The following is a 21,519-nucleotide window of genomic DNA, read 5'->3' on the forward strand; positions in this document are numbered from 1 at the left end:
AAAGAGAGAAAAAAAGATTATATGTTCTAATGATGTCTTTACAGTTAACATTACACTGTCTCACCTTAGCTATCCCCTCTGTCTTAAAATTGTAGGAAAATGTTAAATGTAGGATATGTGTTATAAAACATATATATATATATATATATATATATATATATATATATATGTATATATCTGATACAATTGACTAATTGTGATGTGATAACAAACATGCTTTATAAATATGTTTCATTGTTAATAATTGTAATGTTTTTAAAACATTAGATTATTATGCTCAATACTTTTATACGAGTAATTGTAAAAAGTAACCAGAATACGATGCACAATCAAACAATACAGTGAATTATTTTTATTCCAAAAAGTAATAAACTTACATCAAATTTGATTTAATCTCCTTCAAAGTACTTTTCCTTGACTTTTTGATGCTCAGTCATGGCCCTCTCACTGTCAAGAAATGGTGTCAAAATGTTTTCAACAGATTCATAAGTTTTTAAATTGACCACACTTGTATACATGCTTACCACATTTTTGCTATAGACAGATTTTAACATTTCATGAGCTTCTATCGTATTCTTTTGCTACTTAAAACAAAATTTAATGTTAATGCGTTGTTCTAAATACATGACAGACACAATAAACACCTCACTCTAGCGGCTCTGTCAGACAACTGATAGCTGCAGCGTTTTGAAACTTGTCACTGCCTGTCCCAACAGATCACACTTATAGGCAAAATCCATTATATGGATGTAGTATCAGTAGTTGCTGCTATAAAAATTAAATCACCGTATTTCGTGATCACACCTGGTATTATCGTAGACAAATTTTTCTTTTTTACAGTGGATATCTGATGTGAAGGTTTTTTTTGGAGACAAACAGCAACAAAGATTTTTGACACGTTTATTGTTTTGTACAATGAAAAATTAATATGCAATTGATAACAATAAATTATGTACAGGAGCTTAGCATCTTTACAAACACGCTTTTATTATAATTACAAAATCGATAAACAAATACAAACACATGAGGACAGTGGACAAAGTTTGTACATTAAAATAATGTCTGTTAAACACAATGAGATCTTCGACTCGGCTATCTCGGAAATGGTTACGGTCACATCTCGCAGTCAACCGGTGATAATAAATAATGTGTGCACACAGTACACAACGTACAATGACCCTCAGGTCTGGCCCTACATCTAAAATCCTCCGAGTCCATTATATACCGTGTTCACAGAATTCTGATTCAGAATCTTCTTTATTGCTGAAACAAGAGAAAATGCAAATACAATATATTGTAACGTATTCATTTAGATAAGTTAATAACTAATAACATTCAGAGATTTTATGCATTGCATTAACCAATATAAATGCCCATATCTTATTTCTGAAAAGTTGTATGTCTCAATTAATATGAACCTTATGCTTTACATATAGCTTTAATCTTTTTATGACTAAGTGCAATTTCAGCAGCATGTAGTTGGCACTTTTGTTAATTTTTAATAAAGTACAAGTTTTAAAAGATCCTGAAAGGCTACTTCTTTTCTGTCTATCAAAATGTTAAAGAATTCTTTTTATATTCTAAATGGTGATTAAAATTTCGCAACATGAAAAAATCAATTCAAATAATTCATTATTCATATTAGCGAGAGTATCTGTAATATAGAATATTGTTCATTGACCATCAGAAATCTCAATTTAATACTGTATATACTTTTTGGCTTAATCTTGTTAAACTTATTCTTTTGACAAGATGTCAACAAGACTGTCTTAAGATAAGGCATCATAGTACTCTTTGATTTGCTGAGAACAAATTGTAGCAAATATGAAATAGTTTAAACAAAAATTTTTAAACGTTTTATAAACAAAAAATTCTAAATTGATAAAAATGGCCTGCTATTTAGAAAAGAACCAACAGCTGGTTTGTGAGTTTAAAATTACAAAATGTTCATATGCTATACTTGTAAACATATCACTGAAAAATAATAATTATGTGTTTGTTGTATTTTCAACAAAATACGAAATGGCGGCCAGTTAAAACGCTAACAGTAAATTTTACAAAAACTTCAGCCTGTACAAAAATGTTCAATTTTTTAAAATTTGATGCTACAATCAGCAGTATTTGAGTCATTAAATCACACAAAAAGTAAAGTGTTGTTACATTCTCTTGTGGCTTGTGGTTAAGTGTAAAATTATCAATAACAAACAATTTAAATTAATAAATTACTCCTTTTCTAAAATAAGCAACCATAACTCAGGACATGATCAAATAAAATAAAGAAATTATGTGGTAATACAAAATTTCACATTAACTTGGTTTTAATAAATTCACATTAACTTGTCTACAAACATATTACACCTAATCATTTCAATAATTTTCTGTTTTAACAATCCTCTGATAAAGCATAGATTAAATTACAGTTAATTGGATTTCACTAATAAAATAATATAATCACATATTTTATGAAAAAAAAATCCAATTACTGTATTACTAATTAATATAAATGATCCAAAATAGAAAACCTATATTATAATGCCTATAAAAATATTGAAATCTATAATCTAATACTGAAAAAGAATCAATTATATTACCTTCTTTGTCCTCATTAGAAAGTTCGGACTTTGGAAACTCAACATCAAATGTTATGTACAGAGTTCCATGTAGATTATTATTTTCATAGTTAGGCATTCCCTCGCCCTTCTTTCGGATACGTGCTCCTGGCCATGTTATCTTGTCCCTTGTCACCACCACTTTACGGCCATCCAGATGTTCAATCTCCATGGAGAACCCAACCAGGGCATCCTGTAGTGACAGAGTGACGTTGGTGTAGAGATCATCCCCACGGCGCTCAAACGTCCTGTGTGGCATCGTCCGGATTCGAAGAACTAGATCTCCTGGATCTCCATCAATGTGGGGCTCTCCTTCTGCTACAAATCTAGTCTCCTGACCGTCTGTCATACCTGGCTCCACCTCTATCTCCAGTGTCCGTTCCTCATTTACGAGTCTGAGTAAAGAAGATTAAATGATATTTTAACATACCACAGTTCAAGACCTACATACATTGATACATCACAAGAAAAATGCAATTTATTGCAGACACCTGAAGAACTTCTCACCAAGACTATGCCTAAAAGTTCTGAAAATAACAATCAGAATAAAGAAGACGAGGAAAAAATCCTAAAGAGAGGTGAGAAATGGTTTACATTGAACACAAATCGTTCACCCAAAAAAGCCAACTTTTGAACTTCTAATAAACGCATCACAAAAGAAAATCAACAATCAAGGTTAGTAATCCTCATTGAATCAGAAAAATTCAATAAATTACAAACAAAATTAGAAGAAAACATAAATCTAATAAAACAGTTTTCATAGAACAAATGTTAAATTTTTAATCTGCTGAGTCAACCAAGGGAGGAAATTTCTAGGTATAGACCAGATAAACAGCCATGAATTAAAGACCACAGGTAAGTAACAAAGTTTTCAAAAACTGAAGCTTTAATTGAATAAACAGTTATTTTAGCTATAAAATTAATATTTAATAAAAGACTTTAATTTAATTTTTTTTTTTTAGTATTTTTAACTAAAGATTTGGCATTTTACAGAATGCTTCAGAGCAGCCGCCCACAATCTTCTGTGTTGAATTATAGCAGCTGTGATGTGATAAACTGCAATTCTATTAAATGTCATAAAAATTGTTAAAATCTAGCATTTAAAATACAGGATGTGCCCGAAAACGAGGGTCACAGGTTTGAATCTTGAAAATTTTAAATAGGAAGATTGGTCGTACAGCACATTTGAAGGTGTTTAAATTCTGAACAATTTAGTACAAGTTTTTTATTAAATATCTTAGGACTTGTCCAAATGGCAAGGATTTTGTAACCATGACTCACCACGTTACTGCTAAAATAGAGACATAATTCACTAAATTGATATCTTGGGGGATGAGTCTGGTGGTTCCAGTGTTCTTTGGAATGTTAGTTGCTAATTTAGTCACTTCATAAAACTTTGAAATGACGAACTGTTGAATGGCTACAAAATCCAAGAGAGAAAAAAATTACTATACATGTCATTTAGATCATTATTTCACCAAGAATTCAGTTCCAAGAACATAGGATAAAAATAATACTAACCAGTAATTAGTAACAAGGTTGAGAATATATATATATAATTTCAAATTTATATTTAAATTATTAAAGGATATATTTGGGTGTTTTTCCAGACATAATATACACCCTGTATATATATATATATATATATATATATATATATATATATATATATATATATACAGGGTGTATATTATGTCTGGAAACACCCAAATATATCCTTTAATAATTTAAATATAAATTTGAAACCTCTTACAATCGTGATAGAGATTGGGCATCTACTTTTTGGAACAATGTTTTGTTATGTCACACCAACGGGGGACGTCCCTGCCGAGGGTATCGTGAATATTCTTAATGGAAGCCTATACCTTGTGATACATAATTTTAAAGGTAATAGCTTACTGAATTTGAATGCCACAAACCGCATCTCAAAGGAATTATTCTATCAGAAAATAGAGCATTTTTAGTATTGAAAATTTTACTGATGTTCAAACAATGTAATTTTAACATGGTTCTTGCCACAAAATGTGTTACACTAATTTTTTAGCATTTTTTTAAATGTTCAATTAAAATAAAATAAACAATTTATTTTTAAGCTGGTTTCATTAGTACAAATTTACCAGTTTTTATTACAATGAATAAAACTTATGAGTCACTTTCTCTGATTACTTATGAATCTGTACTTGGTGTTTTCCAGTCAGCAGGAAGGTTTAAAGAGACAAAGGTCACTAGCCTATGAGAAACATTATTGTGTTATTAATCATCTGGTCTACAGGTTTCAGTTTGTTGAGCATGGAGCTTTCACTAGACAGGTCTAAGCTTGGGAATTACAAATGGGGACAAAGGTCATATCATTCCTGTCGAGTTAATCAGTGTCTCTGAAGCATTGCTGTCAACAAGTTATCTAATTACAGTAGTTCAGTTTTTATTTGGCATTTTAATGGAATTGTCTGAAAGAGAACGAAATTACTCTGTTGATGATGCGAGGATATCGCGATCGTCAAAGATCTTATCGGGAAGTTTGTAATTTGTTTAATGACACTTTCCCAGAAAGGAATCCCATAAGTGTTTCAACAATATCAAAAACTATTGAGCGTTTTGAAATGACAGGGAGTGTACGTAATCGGCTAAAGTCGGGTAGGATACAATCTGCAACAGATGAAGAACATGCACTAGATGTTTTGCAAACATTTATTGAAGACCCACATACATCGCTCAGAAAAAGCTGCACAGCAACATGATATGCACCCTATGTCTGTAAGTAAGATTTTGAAAATTAATAAATACAAACCATTTAAAGTTCATTTAGTCCAACAGTTAAGTGAGGATGATTACGACAGAAGAGTTGAGTTTTGTGAACTTGTGATGCGCAAATGTGATGACAATAGAGATTTTCTGACCAACATACTATTTTCTGATGAGGCAACTTTTTTCCTAAATGGCAATGTTAACAGGCACAATTGCCGTTACTGGGCTAGTGAAAACCCACATTGGATTACTGAGTCCCATTCACAGCAACCACAAAAACTGAACGTATGGTGTGGAATTTTAGGTAACAAAATTGTTGGACCCTTTTTTCATCAATGGAAATTTAAATGCCGAACTTTACTACAATATGCTCCAAAATGAAATAATCCCAGCTATTCAAATTGCATCAGGAGAATACTTTGATAATGTATGGTTTCAGCAGGATGGTGCTCCACCCCATTATGGGAGACAGGTAAGAGAGTATTTGGATTTAAGGTTTCCTCATAAATGGATTGGCCGAAGAGGAGAAATCGAATGGCCTCCAAGATCTCCGGATTTGTCACCAATCGATTATTTTCTATGGGGTCATTTAAAATCCAATGTTTATAGAAGAAAGCCTCATAATTTGGAAGACCTAAGAAACAGGATTATAGAGGAGATTGCTTTGATAACTGAAGAAATGTTAGGCAACTCTGTCGAATCATTTTACACAAGATTGGCTCATTGTCAAACCGTAGAAGGAACACAGTTTCGAACAATTGCTTTGACACCAAATGCAGGTAAAACGTTTGTTGTAAGACTTTTCTAACAGCATACATTATTTTTTATTTGTAATAAGAAATCAATAAACATAAGTATTTCCATAATTGTACTGTAATAAAAACTGGCAAATTTGTGCTAATAGAACCAGCTTAAAATGAAAATTTTTGTTTTATTTAATTGAACATTTAAAAAAAATGCTAAAAAATTAGTGTAACACATTTTGTGGCAAGAACCATGTTAAAATTACATTGTTGAACATCAGTAAATTTTCAATACTAAAAAATGCTCTATTTTCTGATAGAATAATTCCTTTGAGATGCGGTTTGTGGCATTCAATTCAGTAAGCTATTACCTTTTAAAATTATGTATCACAAGGTATAGGCTTCCATTAAGAATATTCACGATTACCCTCGGCAGGACGTCCCCCGTTGGTGTGACATAACAAAACATTGTTCCAAAAAGTAGATGCCCAATCTCTATCACGATTGTAAGAGGTTTCAAATTTATATTTAAATTATTAAAGGATATATTTGGGTGTTTCCAGACATAATATACACCCTGTATATATATATATATATATATATATATATATATATATATATATATATATATATATATATATATATATAAGGAAGCTCATACATACAGGGTGTTTCCTAAAGGTGTTCCAATATTGTGGTATTTTGTTCTAGACGTGAAAATGAGCAAAAAACTTCATATGGAGGTATGTCCTAAACTTTTTAGTTTTCCGTCTATCTGTCTATATGTGATTTTTATCAAAAAAGTTATATCTTTTATACCAGTAAAGATAAAGTTATTAAACTTTGCAGTTGTGTTGGCCTTTTTTATGCCCATTTGAGAAAAAAATATGAACAAATTATCTTTATCGGTTTCAAAATGGCAGCCAATCATAAATTTTTATGTTAAATTCCGCAAAATCGATACCCTGTATGAAAATTTTACAAGAATATTAAAATGTTGTAAACTTTATTCTAAATCTAACAGTGGTTGTTTCATTAAAATCGAATAACAAACAACTGATTAGTACTACCAAACATAATACCATGCTTTACACATTACACAACATGAAGTATAGTTTTCTAAACTGTTTTACTCTGAACAGCTGATTTAAAGTCAATGAACTGATTACTGTGAACAGCTGTTTATTTAAGCTATTAAAAGTTATTTATGTTTCTGGCATGGTTTGCATTTTACTCATAACTAACTTAACCTATTTTCTTCTGTAATGTAAAAGTTGTTTTGTCTCCATTCCAATTACTTTAGTATAAAGTATTGTTTGTTTTAATTAGTAAATGTTTATGATTTAGTTTCTTTTCATTAGAAACAGGAATGGCAAATAATGATATTACCAATTTTACCAACGCTTATATGCAGAGTGATAACCCAAGAGTGAGCATCCCTCATGGAAAACATTCCAAAGTCTAGCAGCTTGGGTAAAAGAGACTGGCCAAGTGCAACCTCACCACAATAAATCCAAGGAAATTGTAGGACTAGTTACGAGTGAGAAAGGTCTCGAGATTATAGCAGCTGCTTTTCAAAATACTCACGACACAATCTGCTGAATTTCTCCTGACTTTGGCACAAGTCCATCATCTATTTGCAGAATAGTGAAAGCTCATAAAATGCACCCTTTTAGATAATTATCAGAGGAAGATTACATGTACAGGATGAACTTTTGCCCATTGGCAAGGGACCTGATAAAAATCCTCATTTCTTTTGATATTTTTTATGGTGTGAAACCACGTTCTTCAGCAATGATGAAGTAAATCGCATATGCGCTATTGGGCATTTGAAAATTCTCACTGGATGCTTGAGGTTGACAATTAAAGGTATTGGGCATTTGACATGTATGCAGTATAATCTGAAATGTAATTGTTGGTCCTTATTTCTTTAAAGGTACATTAACTGGAGTAGTGTACAACAATTTCCTAATAAGTACACTTGAAAATTTTGAACATCTTTAAGGGAACATAACATAGAATCTAAAAATTAAAATATATCTAAAGAATTTTAATAACATAATTATACTGACATGTAAGTTATGCTGCTAGTTATGACATATGTTTTTATAATTAGTAAACTGTAAAAGGATTAATATTTTTCCCAAACAATTAGTTTTAAATCAGTAATTACTAAGAGCAATGCTTGAATCGTATTATAATACAGTTTTTTTCAATGTAAAATAGAGGATAGAAATGAAGTTTAAAATGTTCCTTTTTTAATGACCTTTAATTTGATGTGCCATACAACCTGTTTTTTATTTAAAACTTTTTGAGCACAGGGGTTTATTGTATTGCTCTTTGTGAACGACAGGATATTGCGGCCTGGTGGTAAGGAACACCTTGTGTGTGTGTGTGTGTATATATAAATATATTTTGTGACCCTGATATTTGCTTTCAGCAATAAAATTCTATTATGACATTTGACTCTTGGCACCCAAAATATTAATTTACACTACAATACGATGTTTAATAACCAACTTACTTGACATTTGGGCACTCATCACAGACAGTCTGCTGCATCATCTGGAACCGGCCAGGCCCCAGCTGTCTTGTTGTCATCTCTTGTCTACAGTTGCACTTACGAGTACCCTTCGCAGGCCTCATAACTGGTTTATTACGTGTGATCTATAAGAAAAATTAAAAAGTCAGATATGTTAAAAATAACCATTTTCCACTTCTATGGAAAAGTCAATTTTACAATGTAGTAAATTTCATGGTGGTCAATATTACTTAGTAATAAGTTGGACACATCACGCTTGTTTATGTACATCCAACTTAAGCAATTTTGATTTTACGTCTTTTGTGATGTGAAAAGAGCCAATATATTAATTTATGTTGCAGTAATATTTTGGATGATTTAATGATGGATTAATAAATCATCATCTTCCATTTCCTTTCCATTAAAATGCATTTTATGAGGCACACAAAAAACATTATGGATTTAATAAGCCGCACAAAACTCAAGGGTTTGAATGAATAGTGACGTGAGAAATATGTGAGTAACACATTTTAGAGTTTTTTGTATTAATATTTGAGAGTGGGAGGTTATATAATTTTAAAATTTGTTAAACTTTTTGATATATATTTTTCATTATAATTGTGAATTTTATAAACTTTGGTGATAAAACAAATAGAAAAAGGTGGCAGTCCAAAGATTTTCTTGGGCTGAATGATTGTAATGCTGCATCTACCAGGATAGTTGAAAGACAATCAAATAAGACATTTCATTTGCATGTTCTAGAACAGCTGGATAAATTCAGTACAATTTAATTGAAAAATTGGACAGCATTGATTACATGTACTGTATTATAATTGTGTTACTTAGTGCATATGCAGTAACTGAAGTTTATTTTTCAAACAATGGAATATTTTACTAATTTACTTTGATAATTCAAGTAATTAAAAAGTACTTCTTGTATTGTCAACATGGTATATCAGACTTTCTGTAATGTATTTAGTCTTTTGTGTGTATGGCACATCTTCATCTTCATGTTTGATATGATTTTTAAATTTTATTTAGAATTATTTTAAACTTGTTCTAATATAAAATGTAATAAAACCTACCTCTATAAAATTTCCACTGTAGAGCTCCTCTAAAGTTACGTATAAGTCCATCGTTATGGTGGCACCCTTGGGTGTATCTCGGGACTCCTGACCTCCACCACCAAAGAAACCAAAATCTCCAAAGAAACTTGCAAACGGATCGGCCCCACCCATTCCCCCACTATCTTTCTTCACACACTCTTCACCGCAACGGTCATACAGTTCCCGCTTCTCTTCATTAGACAAGACCGAATAGGCATCATTAATATCACTGAACTTCTCTGAAGCTCTTGGGTCATCAATGTTCTTATCTGGGTGCATTTTTTGTGCTAAAAGTCTATATGCCTTTTTAATCTGGTTTTTTGAAGCATGTCGTGGTACATTTAAAATGTTATAGAAATCTCGCCTGAAACAGTCACACTTAATTAATACAAGCCGCAAATTGCTCAACAATGGACTAAATAAAATTATGAACAAATACTCCATTTAATGGTTGCCAACATTGAACAAATATGACTACTTTCAAAATCAATTCAAAACAATTAATTCGGACAAAATGCAAATACATAACATAATACGAGACCTGAGTGCTTTCAACTCATCTTATGTTATGTTTTGACAGCATGTTGTGATCTGTGTTTTATGATCATCATAATTTGAATTTATTCGATAATATTGAATTTAAGATATTTATTATAAATGTATTTAAAACTTGTTTCACAAATAACTATCATCTAAGTTTTGATTCGCACAATACTGAATTTTTTATTGCTAAAATAATTATATGCATGGGCATTCATCAAGAGACACTACTTGTCTACGCACTATTTGTACAATAACAATGATTTAAATTAAGCAGAAATCGCTATTCACCAATTAAACTAAAATAATTCATTAGCTTATTGCTTATTGGCAATCATTTGCTTTTCTCAACAACTTCAATTGAACTGCCAAATCTAAAGAATGTGTTTGGGTCTATCATACTTAGACACTCAGGTCTTTATTCCAGTTGGTATTGACTATTTTTCACTGCTAGGAAGCAACTTGACAACATTGCATAATTTGTATTGGTAATGATCAAGAACAGGCCACCTGCAATCTAATGGACTTCATTCATGGTGCTTGTAATTTAGTCAGTGAATGTTTAAGTAAATTTGCCAATTTCCATTTTTCATTTCACTCATATAATCAGAGTTTGCTTTGTTGGTGATTTTTTTTGTAAACCAGACACGGCAAGTAAAATATACTAAGATTGTGAATCAGTAATAAAACATTCAATTGAATCTCTCACATTTTTTGGAAATGATAAGCACAATACGAGAAGTTGTTTCAAGAGTTCTTTTCCTTCAGTGTAAAATAAATGCAAAGCAAATTTAACCCTAATATAATTTCAAACAAATTTTATATATATATTCTTACAAACTCATTTTAAGTTTATTGGCTTTTAAATGTTGTGTTAAATCAAAGATTGTATCACATGGACATCTCAAAATCATAAAAAAATGAACAATGAAAAAAAACAATACTGCACTTAACTGTGCACCATGAACTTGACTGATAACAATTTGGAAGAACTTATATAATTTACTACCAAATGATACTTTGATTTAACAATAACAATGTTTTACTATGGTTTTGAGATATGTAATGCATTTACATGAACATTAACTACCTAGGTCCTAAACATTTCACTAATAGCCTAAAAAGATATCACTAGACCAGGCAGAAATATGAAAAGAATCATTGGTAACCAAACTTTTCCCAACGCTGGACCAATGGTTGACTCCAAAACTCATTAAATAAAAACTAAACACTGTTTTAGTTAACACACCGGTGAACTTTGTCTTGTTCTCTGTTGTAAGAAAATTAATCTACAGCAGAGGACATCATACACTCCGATAATTTATTATTCATAAATTATCTTTACTTGCTAGTGGCATATTACAATAAAGTATGCAAGTTTCTTATTGTTTTGTAAGTTTTGGAACATTTTTTGATAACTAGTATAAACGTGGGTGTCGATTTAATGGCCGAATCATCACATGGCATATTTACGCGTCCATTCTCGAGCCAGTTCGTTGTACTTTTCTCGGTCTGTCTTGTATATCCTGGCGATCTCGGGGACTAGAGGATCATCCGGATTTGGATCACAGAGCAGTGAGCAGATAGACAGCAACACTTTTGATATTGTTAATGCAGGTGACCACTGAGATCTTAGAATATCAAGACAAATGCTACCGTTGCTATTTATGTTAGGATGGTAAATTCGAGTTGTAAACGCAACCTTAGGAGGTTTGAATGGGTAATCTGTAAGAAAATGGATTGTTAAAAAGAAAACTCCCCCTTGATATGGACTGTCAGGAGGTCCCATAATTGTGGCTTGCCAATGAAATAAATCATCTCCAACTGGCCCCGCTGAACATTGTGCTGGAGGGTCACGGCCCAGGTCTTGCAGTTCCTTATTAATTCGTTTTAATGCCATTTTCTGAACTGCTGTTTTGTCACACTGTCTCCAAACTAGACAATGAAACCGCTATCAAAAGACTTAGGATCGGAAAATACAAGATTTATTTACAATACAAAATACAAGATTATTCATAAATTATCTTTACTTGCTAGTGGCATATTACAATAAAGTATGCAAGTATATTCTAAGGTCAAACTTTGTTTAATAGGATTTCAAACATCTGAAATCTTTACATAAAATACAATAAATAAAACAATCATTTTTCTATTGGATATCAATAAAATGAAATGAAAATGTCCCATGAAGCCCTCTCTACCACTCAACCTCATATTGTATACAGTAAATTTACAATAGTTTGATACAATTGCTGCTGTGAATAATTAACTTATGCTTTAACCCTGGAGCTGACAAATAAAAATCCTGTACTAGTAGGCTATTTTTGCTCCATTTGCAAGCGCTTATTCTAAATTATATCTTCACTTAAAATACTATGTTTTTATAATAATGTAATATTTGTTTTATTCAGTAATTGTTTTAGGAATAATAATACATATTAATATAATTCATAATATTTTTTACAATAGGTGAAACTTGAACTTAAATAATTAAATTTACATACTTTTAGAGTGGACCATGCATAGCGAACTAATAACGAGTTTTAAATTGATAATTCCAAAATAGCTAAAAGATAGAAAAAATGTAAAGTTTCAGAAAATATTGGGATTTTACAACAAAACATTATTTGGTAAGCTATTACACCAATCTAGGACTATTTCAAATTATGGGTTAGATTCAAAACAAGTCATTGATATGCTTACTGCCAAAATACTAGCACTTCTGTCCGAAAAATGTCCAACATACAGTTATTTACAACATACAGTAAATAACTAGTAGAAAAAGTGACGAGACAGACTTTGGATACCAAAGTTTTTACATCAACATATTTGAAAACACGGGTTAGTGAGATAGACTTTGATACACTTCCGGCAAAACAACAAAACTTTCAAAAAGTTGAAACAAATGTAAATAAAAAGTTACATAATTATATTTTGTCACACACAATCAAACTGTACTATATATATATAATCTTCTTCAGGTATATCAAATTCAACGAGAATGACATCTCTTGAGAAACAATGACAAACCATCATGAATCAGCAGTTTAGAAGGAAAAATAAGAATAAAAACATTTTGTGTGTTGATAAAACAACTATTCATCCGTCATTTCAATGGTACCTAAATATCAGGGCTAAACTAGATTTTAAATGTTATAACAAATGAACCATTTGACGTCATGACGTTCAATTTTGAACAACTGCCACTACAGGGGTAGGGGTGGTCCTCATCATCAAAAAAATGAATGACTGCCAAACTCCCGGGTTATATAGAAAAAATAAAAATGCTTAACCTATATTAAGATATTCCATATTACCTACACTATGGATATTCATGTTAAGAAACAAGTATTCAATCAAAGAAAACATCTTTCATGACTGTTATAGGTTTAGTTAGTGTCATGAAGCCACTCTGTTACATTAAAATGGCCGGGACCTTATTAATTGGGTACTTGAATACTACTCCATAAACTGGTCACCTTTTCTTTTTCCTTTAAATTTTGCCTTTTTCAAGGTTACATCCACCAACATACAATCCAAGATGGCAGATGTACAACTTCTCTAGTGAAAGTGCTCCCCATTTAAGTGAAGTTTTAGTACAAATCCCTACAAAACCTCTCAACAACATCAATCTGTAAGTTAATTATGAACTAATTAAGCAAGATTTACTCACCAAAGAAGACAATATAGAAAAACATTTTCATAACATTCAAAACCACTCAAGTTATCTTATACCTTCAATACTAAGCTCAGCTAATTAAATATATATATATATCCAAGAGTTTTACAAGATCTCAAGCTAAAAGATAAGTAACTAAAACAGTTTAAGGCATCTAAAGCATAAAAAATAAGTCATAACAAACTTCAACATTTTGTACAAATATCTCTAGAAAAGTAACGTCAGAGCCAACTCACACTACATAAGCTCCAACACATCATTTCCTCCAACTCATTAACAGCGAAGGTGGCAGGCCTACAGACAGACAGCTGTAGTGTGCAAGTGTGAGCGACCTGACACCTGCTGTCACAACAACCCGACCTACCGTCACAATAGCTGACAGTAGTAACTGGCTGACTGACTCTTCATTGTCACCTAATCAGCTCATGTAATATTGACTAAACTGCATTGACAAGGGAAGTTAGCCCTATATTGACCACTAAGAGCCTGGCAAACTTAGTATAAAAAAGCAGCATATCACAGTGACAAACTCCTATATTGACCACAAAGAGTCTGGCAAACTTAGTATAAAAAACAGTATATCACAGTGACAAACCCTATATTGACCACTAAGAGTCTGGCAAACTTAGTATAAAAAAGCAGTATATCACAGTGACAAACCCTATATTGACCACTAAGAGCCTGGCAAACTTAGTATAAAAAAAACAGCAAGGATTGCCTATTTTGCCTTTTTTGAATCTCACCCATGATACAGAATCACCCTATGGAGTGGCTCCTCAGTTGGTAATCACCAGAGTGTATTAATTGTTCAAAAGTGAGCAATAAGGGCTGTGGTCGGCCTCTCTCTCGTTGACAGCTGTAGAGAAGCCTTCAAAGACCTAGACATCCTTACAGTCACCTCAATCTACATAATGAGAGGTATTATTTATGCTTCAAAACAAAATCTGTTAAGAAATGAAGAGGTACATGCTTATCAAACTAGAAGAGCTCAGGCATATCATCTTCCAGCCCACAGAACTACTCTCTACACCAAAAAGCCATCATTTGCTGGAGCCAAGCTTCTCAACAAACTTCCCGAGGACCTTAAAAGTTGCAACCTGAAGACGATGAAAAGATAACTACATGACTGGCTGGTGAAGTAGTCAATCTACACCATAGAACAATTATATTGCATCCTTGACCTTTAATTTTTGCCCTCTTGTTTAAATTTTCTTCTCATGTAATATAAACCGATTTGGACTTTTTACTATTTTATGATGTGACAAACATTCTGTTCTCAATGTTCATGAATAAAGAGTTCTCCTTCTCTTTCTTTCTTTCACACAATTTCTAAAAGACTACAATTAGTGCAGTGCAGATTCCTTCGGCTCACAGGTTTGCAGTTGGGTAATCGGTACTTGGACTCCCCCATTTCTGAAGTTGAGGTTCAGCTCGGCCTTGATCCTCTCCACTTGCGTCATGAGATTGTGGACATTTGCTTTCTGTACAAGATACCAGTGAGGTGGACTGCCCCGTTACTATCCCTCATAGAGTTCAAATTCCCGCTCAACACAAGATCCTAAGACCTCTTTGTCAAACAGTCTCACTAAATGTACTACCTACGATCCCAAGACTAATGAAGTTAGGCAATGCTGTCGCCCCCATGTCGACTTATTCTGGAACCACAGCGGTATGAGTTTCAAGCATAAACTCAAGACCATCCTTCAGGATCTCAGCAGGAACCAACTCTTACTATAGAATTATTATATATTCTATCCTTTAATGCCAACCAAGTCCCAACATCTCGCTTTGGATGTTGAAATGGTAAGCTCTGGTCTCAGTGAATGAAGGAATGCAGTGTACAAAACCAAATTTAAACAAAAGCAACAAAGTTTAAACCTACAGCTCAGGCAGTTAACATGTAAATAATCATCAGGGAATTGTCAAAGAAGTTATATTTTTTGTGTTGTAAACCACAGAATTCAGTTGTCGTTCTTCTTGTTACAATTGATTTTTTAATGTTGTCCTGTTATTATTTATTGGTAATATTGTAAATAAATACATTATTGTTTTTAATTTTTATTTGTATTTTTATTGTTGTTGTTATTTCAATAGCCTTTACATTTGCAATATTATGTGATTTTTTTTAACAAATCTCATTTTGTAATTTTTAAATTAGTAAGATTCCCTTTATAAAATGGTGTTTACCGTAAATAAATAAAAAAATCAATCAGATAACTTTTTAATCTGATATTATTAATTGCTTCAGTTACGACAGTTGTGTTGGGAATGTGCAAAAATGAAATGTCCGGACTGTTATTGAGGTCTCACATTGAAATTATAAAAAGTTTAATAGTACTTCGAATTTCACCTTATAAGTACTTAGCATTAACGAATTAGGGAACTAGAAGGAATCTGATTCTGGGTGGGGGATTAACAAGATAGGAAGAGAGATATCAGGGTGACCAATATCTGAAAGCCAAAAACTGTAACTTACTTATTTTATCCCATAACTTCCTTATTTCGAGTTTTCTCACCCTAAATGTTCCATTTCTACATTAGTGCCACTATAGAAGGAGTTTTTAATAATATTTAGCGCAAAAATTGGTATCTTTAATTTATATACCTACAGTTAATTGTTTTACATAGTTAATCTCATGTCTTTGGTTTTGAAACTTAAGTACTGAACATATACCAGTTCTCTAAAAGAAGTTTTTAGTTTTTGTAACATAAAACAATACGTTTCTCAAATCCTGCTATACTTTCAAAGCATCTAGCCCAGAATGACAAAATCATTCCAAGAGTAAACCGGGACAAATTTGAACCCTGTCCGATTAACTGGTCAATTATTCTCCTGATAGACAAACTTTTCTCTAAATTATTCATTGAGCTACAGTAGCCTATTTGTTTTCATAATAATATTATTTAGTTTAACACAAAATACACTCTGATTTGAAATGAAAACGCTCTTACTAAGTTAAAACTATTACAATAACAAGTAAGTTAATCACAAAATTTGCAAGCAGTTTTCAGTACTGCGCAATTCCATATAACACTAATAATTATAACTTAACACGTATATAACACGTGGATACAGGTATAACTTAACTGTAGTATAAAAAGCGGCCACTAACATAATTGAATCATGATTATCGATTATAAATATTGATACTATCGAATACAACATAAGACCTATAGATATTCATAATTAATCATTGCCAGCTGTTTTTATTCCATTTATGTACCAAGTAGGCTAATGACAACGGCAAAAACATTGAAGATGAACATGCAATTATTGTTTGTCAATTATTAATCTACTGTTTTAAATGGTTACAAGATAATGACTTTGTTCCTTTAACCCTCTAAGTGGCGGTAATATGTTGCTGGAATGGCGGGCTATTTTTCAGAGTCAAGCAGGACTGTCTTATAATTTAAAAATAAAATGCATATTCTAATATGAGCAATGCTTGTTATATATCAATTTTTTCGTAATAAACTACAGAATGACATAGTATAGTTATTTTTTACATACCTTAACCTTTTTGTTATGATATCCACACAAATGTTCAAAAAAAGTTTTTTTCTCCACCAAACTTTTCATTTTTACGTTCTGTAACTTTAAAAATGTCATTCCTAGGAGATTATGTTAAATGCAACCTTTATTCACAATTTAATTCTAAACAAAAAACCTTCAATAATATTTTTTCTATTTACAACACTGTAAAAGTTATATGGGAAAAACTGAATCTAGAAAAAACACTTTTTCTAGTCAGAATCGCTAGAAGTTGCTTGCCTTTTCCTCCCTTTCCCTCAGTAAAAAAACAGACCGCGGGAGAAAACTTAGACATGATCGTTATTTATTTGGTATTACTTTGGGATATCAATATACCAGATCGAAGAGACACAAAAATATAAATTTTATAGTTTTAAACAGACATGATAGAATTCAACAAAAACAATCAAAAACAACTCTTTAATTACAAAATTAAAAACTTACAAGCATTTCCAGGTATTAATCGAGTGCCTGTATTACAGCACCTTTCTCTGATGTCGACGAAAGAAAAACATCCCTCGAGATAGTACCCGCACGGCATCACATATTTGAATTGCACGGTACATAATTGCCTTTCCATTACAATTCAATTTATATTTCTGATCAGCCCCTCTAGAATTTGATATTTTACTGATAGGTACTATCTCGAGGGATGTTTTTCTTTCGTTGACATCAGCGCGGGACAGCACCATTTTGGGTGGCGGAATGTGATCAAGAATAAAAACAAGTTTTGAGTGTTTTTTCAATGAAGAGTTTAGTTTTAGTTTGGTAATGTTTGTTTTTGTTGAATTTTTGTGGAGAAATGTAGAGGTAAAAACACGGAAGTACAACAAAGCGACGCGACTCTGCAATCACGTTATCTACTAGACCGCTCAACTTTGACCTCTGTCTGAGGATGGGGAGGGGTTTGAGATAAGACAATTCCTGTTTTATATTGACGAAATATTGTTTTACGCTAATCTAGTAATCAGTAGAAGCAAAATGTCAAATAACGATTCATGTCTGGGTGTGGTCGGTATAATCCCAAAGTACCGGATTATTTCAGTTAGTATCATTGATTATTTCATCGTGATGTTGATGATACTATTATGAAATGTATTTGAAATTTAGTGGTGAACGCAACTGTGCAAACTAGGCGTAAAAATAATTATCAGTTGCCTAGCAATAAGCGGCAATGTGAAGCGACTTCTAAGATGTCGCTTGCCACGTCACGGCGGCGTAAATAGAACGTCTCAGACGTCGCTTGCCACTTAGAGGGTTAAATCCAAAGTGTCCTGTTTGTAGTGAGAAGACGAAAACTAGAGTTAAAGGAGGAAATCAAATAGTGTTTTGCTGCAAGAAAAGTTAGAGCAAAGAACAACATATCAAAAAACACATTTGAGAAGACTTTTTTTGAAACATTCTAAATTTTGTATTATGAATATATTGAAAATCGTGTACTATTTTAGTTGGAATCAAACAAACTTTGACTTTTTAATTGATGAATGTAGATTTTACAGCATCCAAAATCTGAGAGGTCAAGATCAAGACCATTGGTTGATTTGATATGGAATACTGCAGCTATAGTTAACTTGACTGACATAACATTGTCAACAACAGACATTTTGACAGCAATGTAGCAGTTTTTCTGTTTAGTTAGGTACAACAAAATCACACAAATGCAACATCATAGCTAAACTGCTGATAATTCAAATAAATCTTATTAATAAAGCTCAAATCTGACAAAATAAGAGTGAACCCTATAAACAATTGAACTCCGGAACTTTTAAATGTTCTAAAAAAATTTTACTGAGACACCGTACATCATTATAAAATAGCATAAAGATTTTCCGGAACGTTTGATCGTCTTAAACTACACTATTGTCAATGAGCTTCAAATGAAGCTTTGCATTTAGATTCTACAGAAACAGTATTGGCAAATCCTTACGTATATAATAATGTATTAAATATACTCCTGAAAACCAATATTTTTCCACCCCTAGGAATAAGATATCCTGAATTCTCTACATTAGGTAAATAAACATTAAGATATAAATGTACTAACATACTTGATTTTAAAAATACACTTTGATGATATTCACAATATCTGTATTTGAAAACGAGAAAGAAAGAAATGTAGACTACTTAAGCGTTATTATTTAATCAACCATAGCCTAACTCTATATTGCTTTACTTACCCACATAAAACTGTCAAAACGCACAAGCTTAAATTAACTAATAATATATACCAGAATACTTCAATGTTCATTATAAAAATAATATTAAATATCAATATATTTGGAAAAAAAGAAAACAATTAGTACAGATAGTCCGTAATTTCTACAAATATTGTAAACTGTTTCTATTACACTGTCCTATGAGTATTTCCCGGTAACCCAACCAAAGCTTGCAGAAGACACAACGCATTCTCATGTGTTTTACGTTGATTGGCCAAATCAAATGTCCAATAGGAAGTCTTAAGCAATTCAAATGCGTCGATCTTTGCCAGCTGAAACTTTTTTTCTTAAACAAAAACTTTGATATGTAATATTTGTTTGGTTTTGGTAATATTATATAATAATATAGTAATCATAATTAATTAACAAGTTGACTGCGCAGAATAGTAGGGAGAGTAGTCGGTCTCATTCAATGTATAGCCGCAGTGAAGGTGTTAATGTGTCATTTCTTCAACTTCCAGGTTCTTATTAAAGCTCTGTCCCATATACCCTTACTTAATTTATTTTCTTTCTTTTAAGCCCCAGCGGTAGCTATGCCGGCTTCGATTTACACTGTTTATTATTCTTCACTATATCATGTCTACACATGATTGGCCCTTCCCGGGATTTAAACCCGTGATCTCTTAGAGAGCCGAAACTATAACCATTAGTCTACGGAGAAGGACTACTTAATCTACCTCCCATTTCATAAAAATCTTCTTCAAAAATGTAAAGTATAAAGCACAAAAAGTCCCTTTCCACTTTCAGAAGTCGATATGTAGTCCCATGCTGTAATAAATCTGTCAAACCTGTTTTAAGTAGCAAACGGGAAAAATCCAATGTTGGGCTCTAAATAGTATTCCTTTGAGTTTTCAAAGAATAGATCTTGCATGCAAATATGGGAATTGTGTGGCAGATACTTTATTCGCTAAATTTTAAAATTAAATAAATTTTAATTAATATTTAAATGTTGAGTATCTCATTATTATGTCACAATTTACTTCATATAACATCTGTTTAATTGTTTTGTGTTTCCTTAGTTTGTTACTAGATAGCTCACAACCACGACGTTTCAAGTGACAACAGATATATCGTTGGATGCAATCTATGTCTTCTCTTAGACCATTATTAAAAGGTAGTATATCTTGAACTTGAAGCTCTTAAAGTTAAGACGTCAAGAATTGCAACAGCCAAAAAATTCATTTAAAGTAGGAAAGGGTTGCTCTTGTAGCCAGTTCTTTAGGTCTCTTGTAAAGAGCCGCTTGTCCCTTTCCTTTAGCGCATATGGCAGGGCGTTCTACATCTTGGCACCGATGTAGCTCGTCTTTTTTCAGTGGAGCTGAGTTTGTGCACAGGTAGGCAGTAGTTGTTGGCATGTCTGATGTTGTACTGGTGGAATTGTGATCCACTTCTAGCGGATTCCGGTTCCTTGATGTGGACATGGGTTATTGCCTCCAGGATGTACAAGTTGATCACTGTAAGAATCCCCAGTTCTTGGAAGGCTGCTCTACAGGATTCTCTGAATTGTAGATTATACAGGATTCTAATGGCCCATTTTTGGAGGATAAGAATGCGCTGCATGTTTCCTGCTGTAGTGCTGCCCCACACTGCGATCCCATGTCAGAGATGTGGTTCAAGTAGAGCTGGTGATTAGATGTGGTGATAAGCTGTTTTTGTGGTTTTCATATCACTTACATTTTTTATTCTCCTTATAACAAACAGTCCTGTACTTAAATTATTGCAGAGAGTGTCTATATGTGCCGTCCATGAGAGTTTGTCATCGAGAGTTATACCAAGGTAGTCTGTGGTTGTGACTTCTTCCAGTTCAGGTAGTCTTCCTGTTTTGTCG

At 32.4% G+C, this 21,519-nt stretch overlaps 2 protein-coding genes across 2 annotated transcripts; both read right to left on the reverse strand.

Annotated features, from left to right (window-relative positions):
* Window positions 1–886: 886 nt before the first annotated feature.
* Window positions 887–19,876, reverse strand: LOC124365000 (dnaJ homolog shv). The gene is made up of 5 exons (XM_046820874.1): window positions 19,653–19,876; window positions 9,704–10,088; window positions 8,622–8,764; window positions 2,592–3,004; window positions 887–1,263 (listed from the first exon to the last, which is right to left on the reverse strand). The coding sequence occupies exons 1-5, from the start codon at window positions 19,721–19,723 to the stop codon at window positions 1,199–1,201; spliced, it is 1,077 nt and encodes a 358-aa protein (XP_046676830.1). The 5' UTR covers window positions 19,724–19,876; the 3' UTR covers window positions 887–1,198.
* Window positions 11,649–12,244, reverse strand: LOC124365002 (ubiquitin-conjugating enzyme E2-17 kDa-like). Its single transcript, XM_046820875.1, has one exon. The coding sequence runs from the start codon at window positions 12,162–12,164 to the stop codon at window positions 11,721–11,723; it is 444 nt and encodes a 147-aa protein (XP_046676831.1). The 5' UTR covers window positions 12,165–12,244; the 3' UTR covers window positions 11,649–11,720.
* Window positions 19,877–21,519: the final 1,643 nt, after the last annotated feature.

Source organism: Homalodisca vitripennis, chromosome 6, assembly GCF_021130785.1.
Source record: "Homalodisca vitripennis isolate AUS2020 chromosome 6, UT_GWSS_2.1, whole genome shotgun sequence".
Classification (NCBI taxonomy): Eukaryota; Metazoa; Arthropoda; class Insecta; order Hemiptera; family Cicadellidae; genus Homalodisca; species Homalodisca vitripennis.

Excerpts from the sequence above, each read along its gene's own strand:
- LOC124365002 (XM_046820875.1), bottom strand. The coding sequence starts at position 12,164 with ATGGCATTAAAACGAATTAATAAGGAACTGCAAGACCTGGGCCGTGAC.
- LOC124365000 (XM_046820874.1), bottom strand. The coding sequence starts at position 19,723 with ATGAACATTGAAGTATTCTGGTATATATTATTAGTTAATTTAAGCTTG. Across the intron at positions 8,765-9,703 it reads ACAGTGGAAATTTTATAGAG|ATCACACGTAATAAACCAGT; the intron begins GTAGGTTTTATT and ends TTTTTCTTATAG. Across the intron at positions 3,005-8,621 it reads GATGAGTGCCCAAATGTCAA|ACTCGTAAATGAGGAACGGA; the intron begins GTAAGTTGGTTA and ends TTCTTTACTCAG.